The 18,214-nt window shown below is 56.4% G+C and overlaps 1 protein-coding gene and 1 long non-coding RNA gene across 16 annotated transcripts in view; one reads left to right on the plus strand and one right to left on the minus strand.

Annotated features, from left to right (window-relative positions):
- The window catches only part of CAPN8 (calpain 8), a 43,548-nt gene that overhangs the window by 13,051 nt on the left and 12,283 nt on the right, over window positions 1-18,214 (plus strand). For all 6 annotated transcript variants that reach the window (XR_005362330.1, XR_005362329.1, XR_005362328.1 and 3 more), the window contains exons 3-11: window positions 1,883-2,001; window positions 2,945-3,078; window positions 3,745-3,913; window positions 5,023-5,112; window positions 6,923-7,008; window positions 9,129-9,203; window positions 9,762-9,922; window positions 12,500-12,675; window positions 17,345-17,556. Coding sequence is in view for 3 of the 6 variants with exons in the window: in XM_038542898.1 (XP_038398826.1) it covers window positions 1,883-2,001; window positions 2,945-3,078; window positions 3,745-3,913; window positions 5,023-5,112; window positions 6,923-7,008; window positions 9,129-9,203; window positions 9,762-9,922; window positions 12,500-12,675; window positions 17,345-17,556 (1,222 nt within the window). In the remaining 3 variants the exon portion in view is untranslated. The remainder of the gene's footprint in view (window positions 1-1,882; window positions 2,002-2,944; window positions 3,079-3,744; window positions 3,914-5,022; window positions 5,113-6,922; window positions 7,009-9,128; window positions 9,204-9,761; window positions 9,923-12,499; window positions 12,676-17,344; window positions 17,557-18,214) is intronic.
- LOC119872561 lies at window positions 11,071-17,646 on the minus strand. 10 transcript variants are annotated; one of them, XR_005362337.1, is made up of 6 exons: window positions 17,429-17,646; window positions 16,860-17,049; window positions 15,205-15,272; window positions 14,507-14,913; window positions 13,677-13,836; window positions 11,074-11,127 (listed from the first exon to the last, which is right to left on the minus strand). It is a non-coding gene; the product is annotated as an uncharacterized LOC119872561 (long non-coding RNA). The 10 variants fall into 10 exon arrangements; XR_005362336.1 differs by lacking the exon at window positions 11,074-11,127 and having other exon boundaries at window positions 13,490-13,836; window positions 15,205-15,240; window positions 17,429-17,643; XR_005362332.1 differs by lacking the exon at window positions 11,074-11,127 and having other exon boundaries at window positions 13,490-13,836; window positions 17,429-17,643.

An 18,214-nucleotide genomic window follows, 5' to 3' on the forward strand; every position in this document is an offset into this window, starting at 1 on the left:
TGACTGAGCGTCTCACTGCTAGGGTTGGGTTTGTTTGGCGTTTACTGGGAGTTCCTGGATGCCATGTGGGCAGGGCCCTAGGGGATCAATATTTAAGTGGAATTTAAAAATCACTTTATTATTTTAATAACTGATTAAACCCACTACATGTATAACCCGAGTAAGGATAAGAAAAACAAAGCTCAACTGGTTCCCCAACTGCCCCTGAGGTCAGTGACCACAGGCCTCCCATTCTAGCTCTAACTCACGGCTGGATTTTGCTGGAAGGTGGCCAGCGAGGAGGAACTTACCCATCAAGATTTTCTCTGTTTTTTCTGCCCACCTTATTCACCACCAGAAGCCTTTTTAAAAAAATTTTTAAATTTATTTATGATAGTCACACAGAGAGAGAGAGAGAGAGAGAGAGAGAGAGAGAGGCAGAGACACAGGCAGAGGGAGAAGCAGGCTCCATGCACCGGGAGCCCGACATGGGATTCGATCCCAGGTCTCCAGGATCACGCCCTGGGCCAAAGGCAGGCGCCAAACCGCTGCGCCACCCAGGGATCCCACCAGAAGCCTTTTGTACCCAAACAGCCTCTTGGCCGCTTTTGGAAATTAAAACTAGAGTCAAAGTTCAAAGCCGTGTCCCTCCTGAGAGGAATCCAGTGAATGTGCCACGGGCTTCAAGGCAGGTCCCCAAACAAGTTCCTGAAATGTTCTGAGCAGCAGAATAAACGTCTTTCCTCCCACGAGGACTGTTTGGAAGGGAACATGCTTATTTGGATGCGTTCCGGTCCTGACAGTCCACTCACACCTGATGTGGGCCCTGGCGGGAATCCACACACCTGCGCGTGCAGCCCCTGCTTGGAGCCCTGCGCTGGCCACTGGCACCAGGAGGACCTGTGAGAGGTCACAAGTGAGCAGATGAAGAGAAAACTGAACTCCGCCAGCTGGGCAGCCCTGTTTGGTGTCAGCAACCCAGGGCCATGGAGTCTCCGGGGTGCCTTGGATTCTAATGTAATGTCTGCGGAGTATTCGGGGAGGGCTGCTGGAGGCCGCGGAGCCAGCAGCGAGAACGTCCGTGCAGAGGGCACCCTGCGGCAGCGCCCGAGCCTGTGCCAGGGAGCCTTCCCTCATTACCTGCCGTGCCCTGGATGCTGGCAGAGGAGGGACCTGTCAGGCCCAGCACCTGTCCTCCTGGGCTCCATGGCCCCGCAAGCCAGGGAGACTCAGGAGCAAATGTGCAAGGGGTCACCGGGGGTTTGCACAAGAACAAACCGTAATCTGTCAAGTCATTCGGATGCTTGCTTATTTATTTTTATTCATCAGGTGTTCACTGGGCCCCGAGGATATGTCGGCCACCTGCTGGGGACTCTGGACCTGGAGTCCACCTCTGCACTGGTTCTGGAGCCACCGCGGGAGGGGGGTGATGGGTTTTTAGAAGCAGAGGGACTTGTGGCTGCAGAGAAGGGGAAGGGGAGAGGGGACAGCTGGCACCGCAGTGAGAACCTGCCAGCGTGGGGACAGAGGGCTGCCGGGGCCAATGACCGGTGCTAGTGCACAACCAAGCTTGACTGGAGGGTGGGTTCTCGGTGGGAACGGGATGGAGAAAAGCAGAGACACGGGTGGGATCCATATTATTTTCTTTATCTACATTCTCCACCCCAGCGATCGGGTGCTTTGGGGTGAAGTGGTCAGTATCCAGGGATGATGCAGGGGCAGAGAACTTCTCATCCTAAAGACAGGATGTTCCCTGAGCGGCAGGAGCCTCCCGTGACCTTCCAATGCCAGAGGAACAAGGCCCATCCAACCTGGAAGGGGTTGGACTGAACGGGACGCTGAGGGTCAGACGGGGCAGGGGCCTGTGGCCAGCTGACCAGGGTGTCCCTGTGGCCTGTTGCAGGTGACTGCTGGCTGCTGGCGGCCCTTGCCTCCCTGACCTTGAATCAGGAGCTGCTTCACCGAGTAGTGCCCAGGGACCAGGACTTCCAGCAGAACTACGCGGGGATCTTTCATTTCCAGGTACTGTGCTCACGGCCCTTGACCCCACAGGCGACCCTAGAATAACGTGGGGGACGGGGTGCAGTCAAAAGTCTGTGTGTCACTTTGGACTCCCCCAGGTCTTCACTGCTGACAGCCAGCAGCTGGCCAGGGCCTCCCTAAGAACACAAACAGTCCATTAGCACAGATTTTGTATGTCACGTGTACCATTCTCTGTGTTCTTAGAATAAAGTAGCTCAGGGATCCCTGGCTGGCTCAGCGGTTTAGCTCCTGCCTTTGGCCCAGGGCGTGATCCAGGAGACCCAGGATCGAGTCCCACATGGGGCTCCCTGCATGGAGCCTGTTTCTCCCTCTGCCTGTGTCTCTGCCTCTCTCTCTCTGTGTCTCTCATGAATAAATAAATAAAATCTTAAAAAAAAAAAAAAAAGAATAAAGTAGCTCAGAGAAAATAAAATGTCACGAAGAAAATCATAAGGAAGAGAACACACACTTTTCAGGACTGAGCTGTATTTATTGAAACCAGTGTGTGTATCAGCTGGCCCTCGCTGTTGAGACCCGGGTCATTCAGGGGTCCTTTCCATTCCCTTGGGTCCCACCCACAGCCACAGGATCAGAGACGCAGCAGCACATGTCCCACTGTCCTCCCAGGGATCCTGGTGCTCCCTTGGTCTGAGAACCACCACCCCCACGCATCCTGCCCTCCCTGGCCGTGTGGCCTTGATGAGGAAAGCCCCTTTGGGGTGAGGGCCCTGAGGCGTCACCCGCTGTGCCGTGCGGGCAAGTTTGCTTCTCCACAGACTCACAGGCTGGATGCCATGTTTCCTGTGTCCTCTGGCCTCTGCTATGAGCGTGGTTGGGATGTGATCCTGCCCCAGGAGCTCGGAGCTCGTCGAGGTCCTCACTTGCACGTCCATCTGCCCAGTGCTTTCTGAGGGGAACTTGCTCTGTGTTTGTGCACCCACAGTTCTGGCAGTACGGCGAGTGGGTGGAGGTGGTGGTGGACGACAGGCTGCCCAGCAAGGATGGGGAGCTGCTCTTCCTGCACTCGGAGACAGGCAATGAGTTTTGGGGAGCTCTGCTGGAGAAGGCCTACGCCAAGTGAGTACGTGGTTTGGAGCTGAAGCCCCCGTCTCCCCGGTGGACTGCACCTGCTCTGTGCCAAGTCACTCCAGCACCCAGACCCAGAGGCCAAGAGCTCAGAGCTCGGCTCTGCCCCCAGAGGGGGTTAAGGGGGCAAACCCTGCAGCTGCTTGCAGCCTCTGCTGTCTCTTCATACAGACCCCAATGTCAGAATGATGAAGAGGAGGGGCACGGGTGCACTTCCATAGGGATGCCCTATGCAGTGCTCATCCCCCTTCCTGCTGGCCAGAAGACTTCTCTTGGGTTCTCCTGATGCGTGCCACTCACCCTGTCTTGCAACCCCATTCCTCCCCAGCCCTCTTCCCAGAGCAAGCCCCGGGGGGCACTCTCAGCCTTGATGGAGGGACCCCCCATCCCTGCCCGTGCTCCTAATCACCAGGAGCCCAGGAAGCCAGGGTCAGCGCTGCGAAGGCTGCACTTGGCTTCTTCCAGGACTGGGTGGGTGGGTGGCTTGGTGCAAAGCGGCCTGAGATTCGTTCCTGCAAACTGCCTGGAGCACCCTGCTGGCCTAACACAAAATGGGCAAAGCACCCTCTCTTCACTTCCAGCCCACTCCGCAGCCCAGCGCCAGCCCACGTGCTCCCCTCGCTGGTGGATGATTCACTCTTCTTTCTCTTCCCACAGGCTCAATGGTTCCTATGAGGCTCTCACTGGAGGGTCCACGGTCGAGGGGTTTGAGGACCTCACGGGCGGCATCTCTGAGTATTACGACCTGAAGAAGCCTCCGGCCCGCCTGTTCCAGATCATCCAGAAGGCCCTCCGCGCGGGCTCTCTGCTGGCCTGCTCCATCCATGTGAGCCAGCTTGGCGTCTCTGCTTCCCGGTTTGGCAGGGAGGGGGTCAGAGCAGTGTCTGGGGCTGAATGGGCGGGTCTTACTAGTGGGAGGAAGGGGGGGCAGGCTTACTGTGGGAGCCCCAGCCTCCCTGGCTGGATCCCAGGCCCCACCTCCCACCTCAGCTGTCCCCTGTCTGCTTAGTAACTGTGGGGCTTTAGGAAACAGATATTTGAGGGGCATGCACACCTGATGGGCTGTGAGATCCTGGAGGAAGAGGGCAGTGGTGCTGGAACCAGGGTGCGTGTCCTCCCTGGGGGGCTGGCTGCCGGGCCCTGGGGGAGTGTGGACACTGGAGCTTGCCTGTGGTCCCGCCCCTCTCCTGCCCTGACCCAGTGGTCTGGGACACACGACCTGCAAGATCTCCGCCTAAGTGTGTGTTTGCTGGAGAGATGATTCGGGGCCCAGAGAGAGGCCAGCGGAAGAAGACTCAGGGAAGCCCACTCAGTGCAGACTCTGGAGAAGCAGCCTGGCCCAGAGCAGCCGGCTTGGATAGTTGGTCTTCAGGCAGCACGGGGTCACTCTGGGAGAGTAGGTGACACCTCCAATTTGTGGTGGCAGTTAAAGCCTGAAGCCATGCTCCAGCCCTGGCAGCCACAAGGTACCTGCCTGGAGCTGCAGGCCTGCTCAGAGGGGCTGTGTGGGGTGGTCAAGGCCACACCTGCACCCCAGGGCTGCATGGGGGCCTGTCCTCGGAAAGCACCATAGGGCCAGCCCTGACGGGGTTAGAGTCAGGGTCAGGGTCGGGATTGTGGTCAGGGTCGGGGTCATGGTCAGAGTTGGGGTTGGGATCAGGGTAGGGTTGTGGTCAGTGTCAGGGTCGTGGTCAGAGTTGGGGTTGGGATCAGGGTCGGGGTCGGGGTCAGGGTTGGGGTTGTGGTCAGGGTCGGGGTCGTGGTCAGAGCTGGGGTCAGGGTCGGGGTTGGTATTGGGGCCAGGGTCAAGGTTGTGGTCAGAGTTGGGGTTGGGATCAGGGTCAGGGTCATGGTCAGTGTTGGGGTCGTGGTCAGGGTTGGGGTAGGAGTCAGGGTTGGGCTCAGCCAGTATCAGTGGACTTCATTCCCAATCAGGTCTCCAGTGCAGCTGAAGCAGGAGCAGAGGTCACCACCCGCCACAAGCTGGTGAAAAGCCATGCATACTCTGTCACTGGAGTCATAGAGGTAAACTGGGCAGGGGAGGTGAAGGGGTAGGTCACCCCTGACAGCTTCCCTGCCTGCTAAGGCCCCTCTCTGGCTGCCCCTGGTGCTACCCACGCAGGGGTTACTCTTGCTCGTTGTAACCTTCTGACTTGCACCCACTCGTAGACTGATAACGCAGCCTGTCTGAGTGTCAACCCTGTGGGCTCCAGTGAGATGCAGGCCCCCTCTGAGGTGTGGCTGTGGGGCGGGAGGAAGGTGTCAGGGAAAGTTGTAGAGATTGTCAGATTCTCTCTTCCTTCTAAGATGTGTATGTGCATCCCAGCAAAGCAATGGGAACCCGAAGGACCCCCAAGGGGACAAAGGATGGGGTACAATAGTGGGAAGGAATGCCAGCATTCCATGCTCTCCAGCCCCAGCAGAAAGCATGGGCCATGACTTTCAGTATTTTTATTTACTATATTCTGCCCACTTTGAAAAAGAATTTGCAGTGACTTACAGAGAAGAGCCAGACACAATCAAAGCATACCATGCGGGTAAAATACACCAGACAATCCAGGAGCAAGGCAGTGCTACTGTTGAAAAATGAATTTTGCTTTGGGTTTCCCGATGGCCAAGGCAAAAAGGGAAATGCGATGGGATCTCAGTTTTTGTTACATGTTAAAATGGCACGGATGCTCGTTCATGCGTTTGTGTTTTGCAAACATGCTTTTTAGTGCAGTCAGTTTCCAAGTGCATGTGTGTGTAAGCGTGGGTATGATGGACGACCAAAGGGAAGTAGGACACCTGGCATTCATTGTGTGTGTGGGTGTGTGAAGGGTGAGAGCACCGTGCTCTAGTGAGCATTCAGTAAATAGCAGGGGAAGGTGTGGGTTTCCAAGTGTGGGCTTTGCAGACGGCTGCCTGGGGGCCCATCTCCCCTCTATGACTTACTGGCCTCGGGTGACGTCCCACCTCTGACTCTAGGATTTCTTTCCTCCTCCCTTTCCCCTCCTCCCTTCTTCTTTCTTCTTTCTTCTTTCTTCTTTCTTCTTTCTTCTTCTTCTTCTTTTCTTCTTCTTCTTCTTCTTCTTCTTCTTCTTCTTCTTCTTCTTCTTCTTCTTCTTCTTCAGATTTTATTTATTTATTCATGAGAGAGAGAGAGAGAGAGAGAGAGGCAGAGACACAGGCAGAGGGAGAAGCAGGCTCTATGCAGGGAGCCCAATGTGGGACCCAGAGATCACGACCTGAGCCGAAGGCAGACACTCAATGGCTGAGCCACCCAGGTGCCCCTGACCCTAGGATTTCTGAGCCATAGAATAAAGAGTGACAGCACTCAGCTCCTAGGACCCCCAAGAGTTTGGAGTGAGGCGACAGTGCGTTTGAAACACTTCACACCATGTCTTGTCCAGAGCGCGTGCTCAGTGCACATGGACCCCTTTGTGCACTTGGCGTTTGTTTGGAAGGCATTTATTACCATTAGGTCTCCTGTAAAAGAGCCCAGTCAGTCCTGGGCAACTGTAACATCTAAATGCAAGTTAAAGTTGACACAAACTTGTTTGTGAGCTGGACCCACTGTTCATTCAACCCAATGGTGGAAAATAAAACAGCCATGTCTGGAAAACATGTGTTAAAATAAAGGTTTGCTTGTGAAAATAAATAAATAAATAAATAGATAAATAGATAGATAGATAGATAAATAAATAAATAAATAAATAAATAAATAAATAAATAAATAAATGTGTGCTTGTTTGGGGACATTTGACATGTTGAGTGCAAGCCCTCTGGGGGCAGACCCGGGCATGGGGCAGCGGGGCCCCAGCGGCTCAGGTCATTTCCCATGTGGACCTTGCAGGTGGATTTCCGGGGCCGTCCCGAGAAGCTGATCAGACTCCGGAATCCGTGGGGCGAAGTGGAGTGGACCGGGGCCTGGAGTGACGAGTAGGTTCTGTCTCCCTGTCCTCACCTCCCCCGGTGGAAAGACATCTCGCCGCAAAGCACGGTCCTCATGAGGCCGATGGCACAGCCAGCGTGGCAGCACTTTCTGTGCACAGCCTGTTCCAGAAGGAGTATTGCGTGGCTGCAGCTGAGAAAAGCAAAGCAGCACCACGTAGCTGGAGCCTTTGCTTCTGGGTCTCTGCTTGGTGTGTGCAGATTTGGCAGCTCAGTCACTGAAAGGTTTGCCTGTGTCCCACCTGCCACACCATGCTGACCCCAACGGGAGGCCGGACCCGCACGATCGGGTGCCTCCCTCTGTACAGACCCTGGCCTCTCTGACAAAGGCCATGCCCCCCAGCTCTGAGCTTAGGAAGTGGGATCCAACCCCAGAGCCCAGCAGGCAGTAGCAGGCAGGCAGTGTCACTTGCTCATGAGGAGGCAGGTGTGGCTCTTTCCTGATGAGGTCATGGAGAGCCAGCAGGCCTCCTGCCATGGAGGAAGAGCCACTGGAAGTGGAGAGAAGCCCTGTTTTCAACCTTGCGGGAGCCTCCCTGTGCTGCCCGTACCCCGTGATGGCAGGAGGGCTCTTGGAGGGGGCTTTGTCTCGTGCACCCACACTGCCCATCACTGCCCATACCTGTGTACTTCCCTTCAGGGGTGTGCCACAGACAAATGTGTGTCTAGGGCTGCAGATGCTGATTCTGCTGCCTAAGTTTGAGCAAAACCCAAGACTTCCATCCTGCCAAGTGCCTAGAAAGGATGTCCCAGGTGAATGGAATCAACAGTCTGAGTTTCAGCCATTGTAGCTGACAGCTGTTTAGCAAGCTGCCCAGAGGGCTTCTGTGGCCCTGTCTGCTTCCCTGACGCCCCCTCTAAGAGGCTGGACAGATGTGAGGGGCAGGCGGTGGTGGGAGAGGACCACGTTCCAGCATCTGGAGACACAACCTAGGCCGTATCTAGAGCAGCCGGTGGGGCAGGAGGACTCTGCCCCTCTGAGCCACACCCCCAAATCACCCTAATATCCAGTTAAATTAAACAAGTTAATTTCTGTTTTAGTTTCAAAAATCCAACTGGGAGATTTAGGTCAGATCCAGAATTCTCTAACTTGTCCCTACCCTTTGTTTATAACAAGCACCATCTGAGATTTGGGTCTGATGGATTAATGTTTCTATGAGGTGAAGGGGTCCTGGGTGCTTCCCTGCATGACCCCTGGGTTCCGAGCACCTGGGCTTCCATGCAGGTTGGGGAGAGGCTCACGTTTTGCTGAAGGCATCCAAGGAAGGGGCTGTTTTTTTTTTTTTTTAAGATTTTATTTATTTATTCATGAGAGATACAGAAAGAGAGAGAGAGAGAGGCAGAGACACAGGCAGAGGGAGAAGCAGGCTCCATGCAGGGAGCCTGATGTGGGACTCGATCCCTGGTCCCCAGGATCACGCCCTGGACTGAAGGCAGCGCTAACCCTCTGAGCCACCAGGGCTGCCCAGGGGCTGTTTTTTTAAGATGGGTCTTGATACTGCTCAGTTCCTAGACTTGCACACATACTTGAAGAAACCTTGATTGGTAAAGGTCAGGTGCTGGAGATGGTGTTTGAATGAAGTAGTGAGTATTGCCACAGAAAGGCCACCAGTGGGAGGGCTCATGGGTGACATGACTTGAGGGACATTGCCACCCGACTGGGCCTGAATGCCACTGTCAGTGGCTCGGGACGTGGATGGTGTGCATGTGCCCAGAACGACAACCTGCTGGTGGACGTGCCCATGGGCTACCTGCCCGTGCCCCAGACAGGCACTCTCATGCCTCCAGTCTTGGACTCTGGCCCTGTCATCAGGGCCTTGGTATCTATTAGAAATGGAAGGTTCTTCGGGAGTGAAATCAGGGCAAGTCCCTGCTGCACTGCTGGAGTCCATGTCCTTGGTCTGTGTCCCTCCCTGGGCGCAGGGTGGGGTGAGTGCCACCCACCCCATTCATCTGACCTACCCCTGCCCACTGGGGTTTGGCTCCTATCCATCTCTGGCCCTCGGGGACGTCTAGCTGCCCTAAGCAGCAGGGACTGCAGCAAAACTTTCACAGATGGCTGTCTCTGCCTTGCTTTTTAAAAATTTTAGTTTTATGCTTTCCCCCAGTGCACCAGAGTGGAACGACATAGACCCCAGGCAGAAGGAGGAGCTGGACCGGAGAGCCGAGGATGGGGAGTTCTGGTGAGCGTGGTCTGCGGGGGCCGGCCTTCACAGTCTGACAGGGGGATCGGGAACTCGAAGATGTGGTTCCCACTGGGGGCTTCCCTTCTTCCCCCTTTTGCCCTGTGTGGTCCGACTTCTGGGCCTGTGTGTCCGAAGCATTGCCACTGTGCCATCTGGGTTCCATCGAGGCAGAGAACACTACTGACCTCTCTCTGAGTTGGGCTTAGCCCCGAGACAGGGTGACTTCCTTCACTGCTGAGTTAGGGCAGATAACAGGGATGCCCCTTGGACAGGGCTTGGTGGTAGGACATCTCTGCTGGACTGAGTTAAATGGGAGGATGCCTCTGCAGGCTCTGAGGTGCCCAACCCCAGGGGCAGGGGCCATTTATGGCTTGGTCCCTGTGCCCGGTCGTTAGATGTGTGATGGGGGCTCTGATAAAACAGAGACTCCGACAGTGGCTGGGGATGTGGACAGCGGCCTGGCAGGCTTTGCTCTGTCCAGGGCCAGCAGGTATACCCCCCTCTCCCATAGTCCTGGCCTGCAGACCCATAGCCCTCTGGTCCCTCTGCCCCCAGGATGTCATTTTTGGATTTCCTGGGCCAGTTCTCTCGGCTGGAGATCTGCAACTTGTCCCCAGACTCCCTGAGCAGTGAGGAGCTGCACAAATGGAACCTGGTTCTGTTCAACGGCCGCTGGACACGGGGCTCCAGTGCTGGGGGCTGTGCGAACTTTCCAGGTAAGGTGGGGGGGCAGGTAGCTGGGGCTCACCTGCCTTACCTGCTGGAACTTCCCAGGTGAGGTATTGCCCGGCTTGGGGGGAGGCCAGGGCAGCAGGGGGCAGAGGCTGCAGCCCCCCACCTGAGGCCTGAGCTCAGCTAACAGCATTCTGTAGCTTCTGTGCATTCAGGTGTCCACACTCCCCCCACCTGTCCCTGCCCCCAAAGATGTACTTCCTCTACTAGGCCTGCTCCTTTCTTGGGCTTCTCCCGGTCCCCTGGTGGACACGGGTTCCCCTGAGCTCCAGCCTCTCTGCTGCCTCAGTAGAGCACATCCAGCCAGAGAGCGCTGTCAGGAGTGGGGGTGGAGTGGGGGCCTGGCTGGGTAGCCCCGCTGTCACAGGAGCTCCACGACCATGAGGACAGTCTGGCACAACCGTGGCCTCTGCACTGGCGTGGCCGTCAGCCTGCGCAAGGGCCTCGCTGCGGTGGGGAGTCCTCCTGGGTTCATCTGCCAGCAGGGATACGTCTGCACACAGGCTCCTCCTAGGTCGCTGCAGGCCAAGGCCGTGGGAGGAAGACTCTGACTGACCCCACCTCTAAGGAGAAAGGAAGGAAACCGAAGCCCACCCCTCCCCCCTCCCCCCTCCCCCAGCTGCCCAGCCCTCACCCTCCCTCTCTGATGCTGCTGGTTTAGACTGTACAGGCTCCAGACAGAGGTGCTCGGAGCTCTGCAGGGCTGTGCTCGGCCATAATAAAATCCCACACAGATGCAGGCCTGGGTCCTGACCACCGTGTCTTCCTTCGTCCCCCGTCCAGCCCAAAGCTCTACTCCCGGGGGCAGCAGCGAGTGTGGGCCGCTTGCTGGGCTGCACAGCAGGGGCCCTGGGAGCGTCCTTTCCTTCCTCTCAGCTATTTCTTGATCCTCCTGATGCGGTGTTAGTACCCACCGCGGAAGGCGCTTTGTAAACCGGTGGTGTTCTCTACAAATGGAGTGCATTATTTTTTTTTAATTTTTATTTATTTATGATAGTCACACACAGAGAGAGAGAGGCAGAGACACAGGCAGAGGGAGAAGCAGGCTCCATGCACCGGGAGCCCGACGTGGGATTCGATCTCGGGTCTCCAGGATCGCGCCCTGGGCCAAAGACAGACGCCAAACCGCTGCGCCACCCAGGGATCCCCGGGGTGCATTATTTTTATGGCTCATTCTCTTCTTCCTTTTCTGTGAAGGAGTAAACAAAAAATGTAGAGGTTGCAGTGATGTTGCATTTGGGAGAAATTAAAATATGCTCGCCATTAGCGAGCTCTTAGAAAATGGGCAGGAATGTGCCTGAATGGCTTTGAGAGCCCGGAGCTGTCAGCGGCGCCTGAGGCGTCCGCGCAGAATCACCATCACTACCCAACCTGAGCGGACAGCGGTCTGTCTGTCTGTCTGCGGGAAGACCGACTCTTCCTGCCCTCTGGTGATGATGGCAGTGTGCAAAATCCCAGAGCGCGTCCGTCTCCTCTGGAAGCTCCGGAGACTGACCTTAGGAGCCACACACCTGTGCCCTCAACAAACAAGCTGCACGTGGACATTCCGGGAAGGTGGGATTGATGTCATATTATCGTGAACAGCCAGGGCTTCGTGGTCACTTGTGCATGGCTCATTATCTCATCGAGTTTCTCTTATGTAGAGGATGCGAGGACCCCGCACCCTGGTCTGTCCCCCGCAACCAGGACACATCAGGATTGAATTCTTGAGGCCCCTTGTGCAGATGCCTGCCAGACTTGTCTTCAGTTATGCTCTGCTGCTTGACTGCTAGAGGGGCCGTGTGCCCTCGAGTGACCCATTTGATCTCTGTGTGCCTTGGCTTATGTAGAGGGAGTTTTAAAAAGTCATCTTTGCTGTTTTGAGGGAGTTTTAAAAAGTTATCTTTGCAGGGAAGCAGTCTTTTAAAATACCTGTAGGTGGTATGGCAGGTATGCTTCTTAATCACCATTCTCCCTCCTGCATACTCAGTGACTTACTCTGAGGGAGTGTGTCTTCATGTGGTGGCCATCTGGGGAGGCCCTTGGCCGAGGGACCGAGAGTCACGCCCAGGGCTGCTTCGGGCCGTGATCTGGGGCAGGGGCCCTTTTTGTGAGGGGACAGACACCCACCAGACAGGCTGTCCATATAGCCTGTCAGCAGAGGCCTCCAAGGATGTGACTCCCCACCCCGAGACCTCCCTTCCTCCCCTGGGGGGGGGGGTCGTCTTTCACGGGCCAACACTAAGAACGGAGGCTGTTAACCATGTCCCCCAGAAGACCCAGGGGTTAGTTATGAGAGCCCCAGGGAAGCCCTAGGGCCATCAGACCTTGGATATTTCCAGTCAAGCTTGTTCCAGGCCCTCGTGAGCAGATGGACCCATGCAAAGTTTCTGGATGCTGCGGGATGTGTCTGGTGGTGTGGGGGCAGGGGCAGGACCCAGCCCGACCACCCTGTAGAGGAAACTCACTAAGGCCTGCTTCCTGCTAGCTGTGTGTTCTCTGGGATGACCAAGGTTCTTCCCTTGTGTTCCTCCCACCTCCTCGTCCCCATTGGGAAACCACCATCTCCCGGCGACCTCCAGCCACTTACTGGACCAATCCCCAGTTCAAAATCCATCTGGACGAGGTGGACGACAGCCAGGAGGGATGTGTTAGCAAACCCCACTGCACGGTTCTGCTGGGTCTGATGCAGAAGAATTGCAGGCGACAGAAGAGTACAGGACAGGGCATGCTCAGCATTGGCTACGCTGTCTACAAGGTACTTGGAGCTGGGTCACCCTTCATTTCACACCAGATGTCTTTGGCTGGACTGTGTTGGCCAGTAATCAGGGTGTATCTCTCCTATCACTTGAACGTTCCTCCTCTTGCTCCCCTAAATGCCACTCCCAATGGCCTTCCCAAGGCCTGAATTCCACCTTTAGAGGTTCATTCCTCTGCTTATATCTGTGCTGTTAACATTCAGTTTTGCAATTCCTTAAAACTTGCCTGTCATTGAGGGCTCAGTGTTAATGCACTTACTCAACTTTCAAGTATTGGCATCTCAGGGGACAGGAGCCAAGATTATGGGGCACAAGGCATTCGAGTGGGAAAGGGAGGCTGTGTATGGGGGGGGTCAGAGACAGTCCTTTCTTCTCACACTGGGCAACCTTGAGACTCTCCCTGGGACACATGGGCATGGCTGGGGTGAGGGGAGTCACACGGCTGACTTCGGTTCTGGTGGCTCTGGGTGGGGGACCCCAGCTCTGGCCCAGGCTGCGGTGCTCACGGGCCATGACCCCTGGACGACTCCACAGCCTCACAGATGGGTTAAAGTAAGGCTTTGGGGGAGTGAGAAACCTTGCCAGGAGCCAATTGTAGTCCCCATTTTTATATAGGCAAAGACTCCTTATAACAAATTTCGGAGGGGATTGTGGTGGTTGTTTTCATGTAATTTTGTTAAGAGAGAATTTCTTGATGAAAAGACAATTTTAATGAGGCAGAATGAGAGCTGGCTGGAGGCCCGACCCCTGGGGACAAATCAATGCTTGGAAGAGAGGCATTGGCGTAAGCTGCTGATCACCAAGCTCATACCACCTCCTGCCCCTTTTTTTCCTCCTGTCCTAGAACTTAGGGCTTTTGAGTCCAGGTTGTGATGTGTGTGTGTCTTTTGTGGTGGAAGAAGGCACGACGAAAAATAATTGGTGGCTTGATGGCAGGAGAAAAGATTTTCAAATAAAGAAGCTGCGCTGCGGTTTGCGCCAGCTTGGCCCTCCGCCTCACCTAGAGCGAGCGCAGCGCCAGCCCAGATCCTCTGCTCGTGGGGACAGGGCCCTGGGAAGCCCTGAGGATCGCGAGTCCGTGCACCGTGCTTTAGTGAGCGTCGGCTCTGCGCAGCGCTGTGCTGTAAGCCGAGGCACACGCTTCCCGCGCCCGGGTGCTGCTGAAAAGCAAAAGCCACCTGAGTGGACTTTAAAGCTCTTGCTGGCTTTACGCAGGGACTTGTGAACGGCGGCATCCCATTCAGCGGGAGGGAGGAGCTGCTGGGAGCCGCACAAAGTGAAGGACTTCTAGAGGCACAAGGGGACGTCCTAGCGAGCACTGGGTGGGTTCAGGCAAGGTCACCTTCCTTGTGACAGCAGGGGTGTCAGGCGGGTCACCTCATGGCTATGACCCTGGTGGTTACAGATGATCTGGGTTAACTTTCCACCCCTGGAGGAGTTTAGTTAGGTGTCCAGTCTCGTTGGTTGTAGGGGGACCTGGGGTCATAGAGGGCACCTAGGTTCATAGGGGTACGTGGGGTCGCAGGGATCATCTGGGGTCATGGGGGCCCCTAGACTGTGGAGGCACCTGGAGTCATAGGGGGGCACCTGGGTTTGTGGGGGGCATCTGGGGTTGTAGGGTCATCTGGGGTCATGGGGCACCTGGGGTCATGGGGAGCACCTGGGGCCATAGGGGTCACCTGGTGCTGTAGTGGGCACCTGAGGTTATAGGGGGCACCTGGAGTGTAGGGGGCACCTGGGGTCATGAGGGGTCATCTGGAGTTGTGGGGGGCACCATTCTGTGACCTTGTAACTGACTCCTAAGGCTTTGGGAGTCCCAAGAGTGGATACCTGTGTAGGTTGAAAGCCTGTCACCCATTAGGGAGCAGCGCTGATGCCCCAAAGGCCACAGAGCCCCATGTGTCTGTGCTGCTCCGTCCCTATAGTCTTCCTGCTGTGACAACAGACTCAGGCCAGGCAGGCCTGTCTTTGGGGCTTAGGATTGTGTTTTTCTGAGGTGACTGTCCCTCTCCTTCCTTTGGCTTCACTGCTTTGGGTCTGTGTCCGGGCATGCAGGTCAGGGAGGTGTTTGCTCTCATCGAGCCCCCGTTATTAGTCCTGCAGAACATGGGGTCCTGGCCATCATATAACTAGAACATAAAGTACAAAACGAGATCCCTTCTCCCTTCGGATTTCTCAGGTGTAGACGGCCTCGCAGGTCATCCAGGACTGTCCCAGGTTAGAAGTGCGCTTCCTGTCTGCAAGATGTGGGGAGGGGGAGGGTTGCACAGCATTGAGGGAGGGCCGTGCTGTCTCTGTGACCTGCCTGGTGGGTTCCCCAAGCTCCCGATGGGGGGAAGAAGTGGCTTGGTGGCCTTCGGAGATGACTGGCAGCAGCGGCCTCTCGCTCTGAGGGACATTGGTTTTCCCGTTTTCCCACACCATCTGCTGAGCTGATGACCCTGGTAGGTGGCAGAGACAGTGCCAGTGCCCCCACTGGCCCCCCAGGAGGGGATTGTGGTAACCTATGCAGTACGCAGTAGTCTGACCTGAACAGGCGGTTACTGCTCGCCCCGGGCTCCTCTCTGTGTAGGAACAGAAGCAAATGTCCTGATCTCTGATAAGAGAAGGAAGCACCAACTTTATCCTTTTGGATCCCGGCTCTTCCCATGTCTCCTCAGTGACACACCATCATTATCGTACTTGACACCAGGGTTCCTGCTGCCACTGGACCTCCCCGGCTCCCCACGTGTCTGACTGGTTGAAGGGAGAGCCCCAGACGGACGGCACCTCCGGGGCAGGGAGGGAGGCGCTGGCCAGGCTCACGCAAAGTCTGGCCCATGCGTTCTGGCCTCCCTGGCGAGCCAGGGGACATCTCCATGTGCAGGCTGCATCCCAGACATGCTACAGCAGAGTCCCTGGGGTTCCTGCATGCAGCTGGGGTTGGAAGCACTGACCCCCCCTGGGGATGACAGCCTTGACTGCGCGGAGGTGTGTTTGCCCGCTGCATCCTACCCCCGCTTTCCTGGGTCCTCACACTCGGCTAGCACCTGCTCGGGACCCAGTGGGTGCTTGGTGTAAGGACTCCTGGTCTGCCTGCCGTGGGCTCCCGAACACATGTCATAGGTCATAGAGGTCAGTTGGAGGTGGCACGGAGGATTGGGGGCACACACCTCTTTGCCATGAGGAAATAACGAATCAAATCTGCGTCGTGTCTGGGGATGTGGTTCTCATTGGAAATGTCTTCTTTGTGTGTGAGACATGGTTATGTGCACACATGGTGTGTCTCCCGGGGTTTCATGTGTTGCTGTGGATTCTGTGCTCAGGCAGTAGGATCCCTGGGTTTGTGAAAGTGCCATGCATGGGCCCACCCAGCCCTAGAGCTCCTGACAAGGCAGGGCTGGGGTGAGCCCCACACTCTGGTGTCTAACACATCCCCCAGGCTCAGACTGGCCCTGGGCCACACTTTGAGGGCCACTGGCCTTCGCCCCTGTCCTGCCTGCACTGTTGCTCCCAGCTGAGTCGGGGCCAGGGGCTGGTGGTTTCCCTGGGAGTGCCCCCCAACCCCACGCTGGCCCCCCAAACAGGGCTCCTTAATCTGCCCCATCCGGGGCCTTCTCGAGAACTGTGTGGCCCTTTCCCAACCCTGGGAAACAGTGGGCTTCCCTTTCTGGGCTCCAGGGAGCACCTTTCCCTGCTGGTCTCCTCCTCCCCCCTCGGCTGTGGCCTTGCTGGATGACCCTCCAGCATTCTCTGGCCCAGAATATGGGAGTTTTCAGGGGGTCTCAAGTGTGTTGGCTGCCCTTGGACCCAGGGCAGAGGGGGCTGGCTGGAGGTCCCTGAGGAGCCCTGATCAGGGCACTGGAGGCAGGTGGCCCTGCTTTCTTCCCCCTTGTACCAGATCTGTGATCCTAAGAGGGTCTGGTGACCGTGGGTGGACATGATCCCCTCTGGGGTGGGCGTTCCAGGTCAGCACCTGCCCTCTTGACACAGGCGTCTTGAGGAAATTGGTCATAAAGACACAGCACCACCCACAGGAGGCTCGCTCACCATAATGACCATTATGCACCATTAGTGCATCAGCACTAATTAGCCTGCGTCACACACCAGCCACTCCCACCACCAAGCAGAGGGGTAATGGGGTGCATCCTCCTTCCATATAGAGCCAGAAGCCTGGGGGGTGGGGGCTGGCTCCACGCCTCACCTGCCTCCTTGGCCTCCCAGATTGATGGCCCGGTCAGTTTGCAAAACACTCTCCCAGAGGCAGCGGTGAGCAGGCCTTTCTGGCGGCTTCTGCTTGAGCAGCAGGATTTCAGCTCCCCCTCACCCCACCACCAGCCACAGGCTTGAGCTCCTCAGCTGCAGAGAAGAGTCTGGGGGGTTGATGGTGGTTCCTGAGGACACACCAGTGAAAAGTGCCATGTGCAGAGACCCTGCTCTGTGCCCCTTCACTTAACCGGGGAGGGGGCAAGGGGTCTGACCATTGTGGCATCAATGGGGTCAGTGCCTCCCTCAGGGCCTGGTGTCAGAAGTGCCCCAGATACCCCCACTGAGGGACATAGATGAGTCCTCCTGATTCTTGGCCCAGTGTTAATAATCAGCCATCCCCAAATCAGACTGTAAGCCCAGCTCTTGAGCCACCGTCCTCCACCGTTTGGAGGGACACTAACCCTGCCCTGCTCTGTGCAGCTGGAGAGCCCTGCGGACACACCCCTGGGCCAGAATTTCTTCTTGGGCCGCCAGCCCTTTGCACGCTCCAGCGCCCATGCCAACCTGCGGGAGGTGTCCAGCCGGCTGCTGCTGCCCCCGGGGGAGTACCTGCTGGTGCCATCTACCTTCGAGCCCTTCCAGGATGGGGACTTCTGCTTGAGGGTGTTCTCACAGAAGAAGGCCAAGGCCCTGTGCGCATCCCGTGAAAGCTGCAGTGCCAAGGGGGTTGAGTGCCTGGGTGGGGGGCACAAGTAGCCTGGCAGGTGCAGGGCCCCCTCGCTATTGTGACATAACTGGCTCAGCTTCTGTGTCCCAGAGGGAGTCTGAAACTCCCAGTTCCCACGGGTCCTTCACCCGTTGTCCTTGTCCTGCCCCCTTGGGTCTGTAGGACACCAGGCTGTTTGCTTAGAACAGGTCAAGGCTGGAAAGAAGGAGCTCTAGTGACATCTGGGCAAAGGGTTTTCCTCCAGCAGAGATGGCCCTGGGCCCAGGGAGTGGGATTCAGAGGGAGCACCACCACCTTGGTACATGCCATGCACATGCATACCACACATGCATACACACTGCACACACCACACACATCCACACCACACACCCTGCACACACATCATACACATACATACATATGCATGTGCATGCCACACACTTACCCTCCCACACCACACACCCCTGCGCAACACCATATACAGTGCACACACCCATGCACAGACACTCCAGACACATATGCACCCCACATAGATACATGTACACACATCACACACATACACATACAGGCACACACACACCTTGCACACACTGCACATACACACACATTAACCACACTCCATGTGCATGTTTGCATGCACACAT

Source organism: Canis lupus, chromosome 7, assembly GCF_011100685.1.
Source record: "Canis lupus familiaris isolate Mischka breed German Shepherd chromosome 7, alternate assembly UU_Cfam_GSD_1.0, whole genome shotgun sequence".
Taxonomy (NCBI): Eukaryota; Metazoa; Chordata; class Mammalia; order Carnivora; family Canidae; genus Canis; species Canis lupus.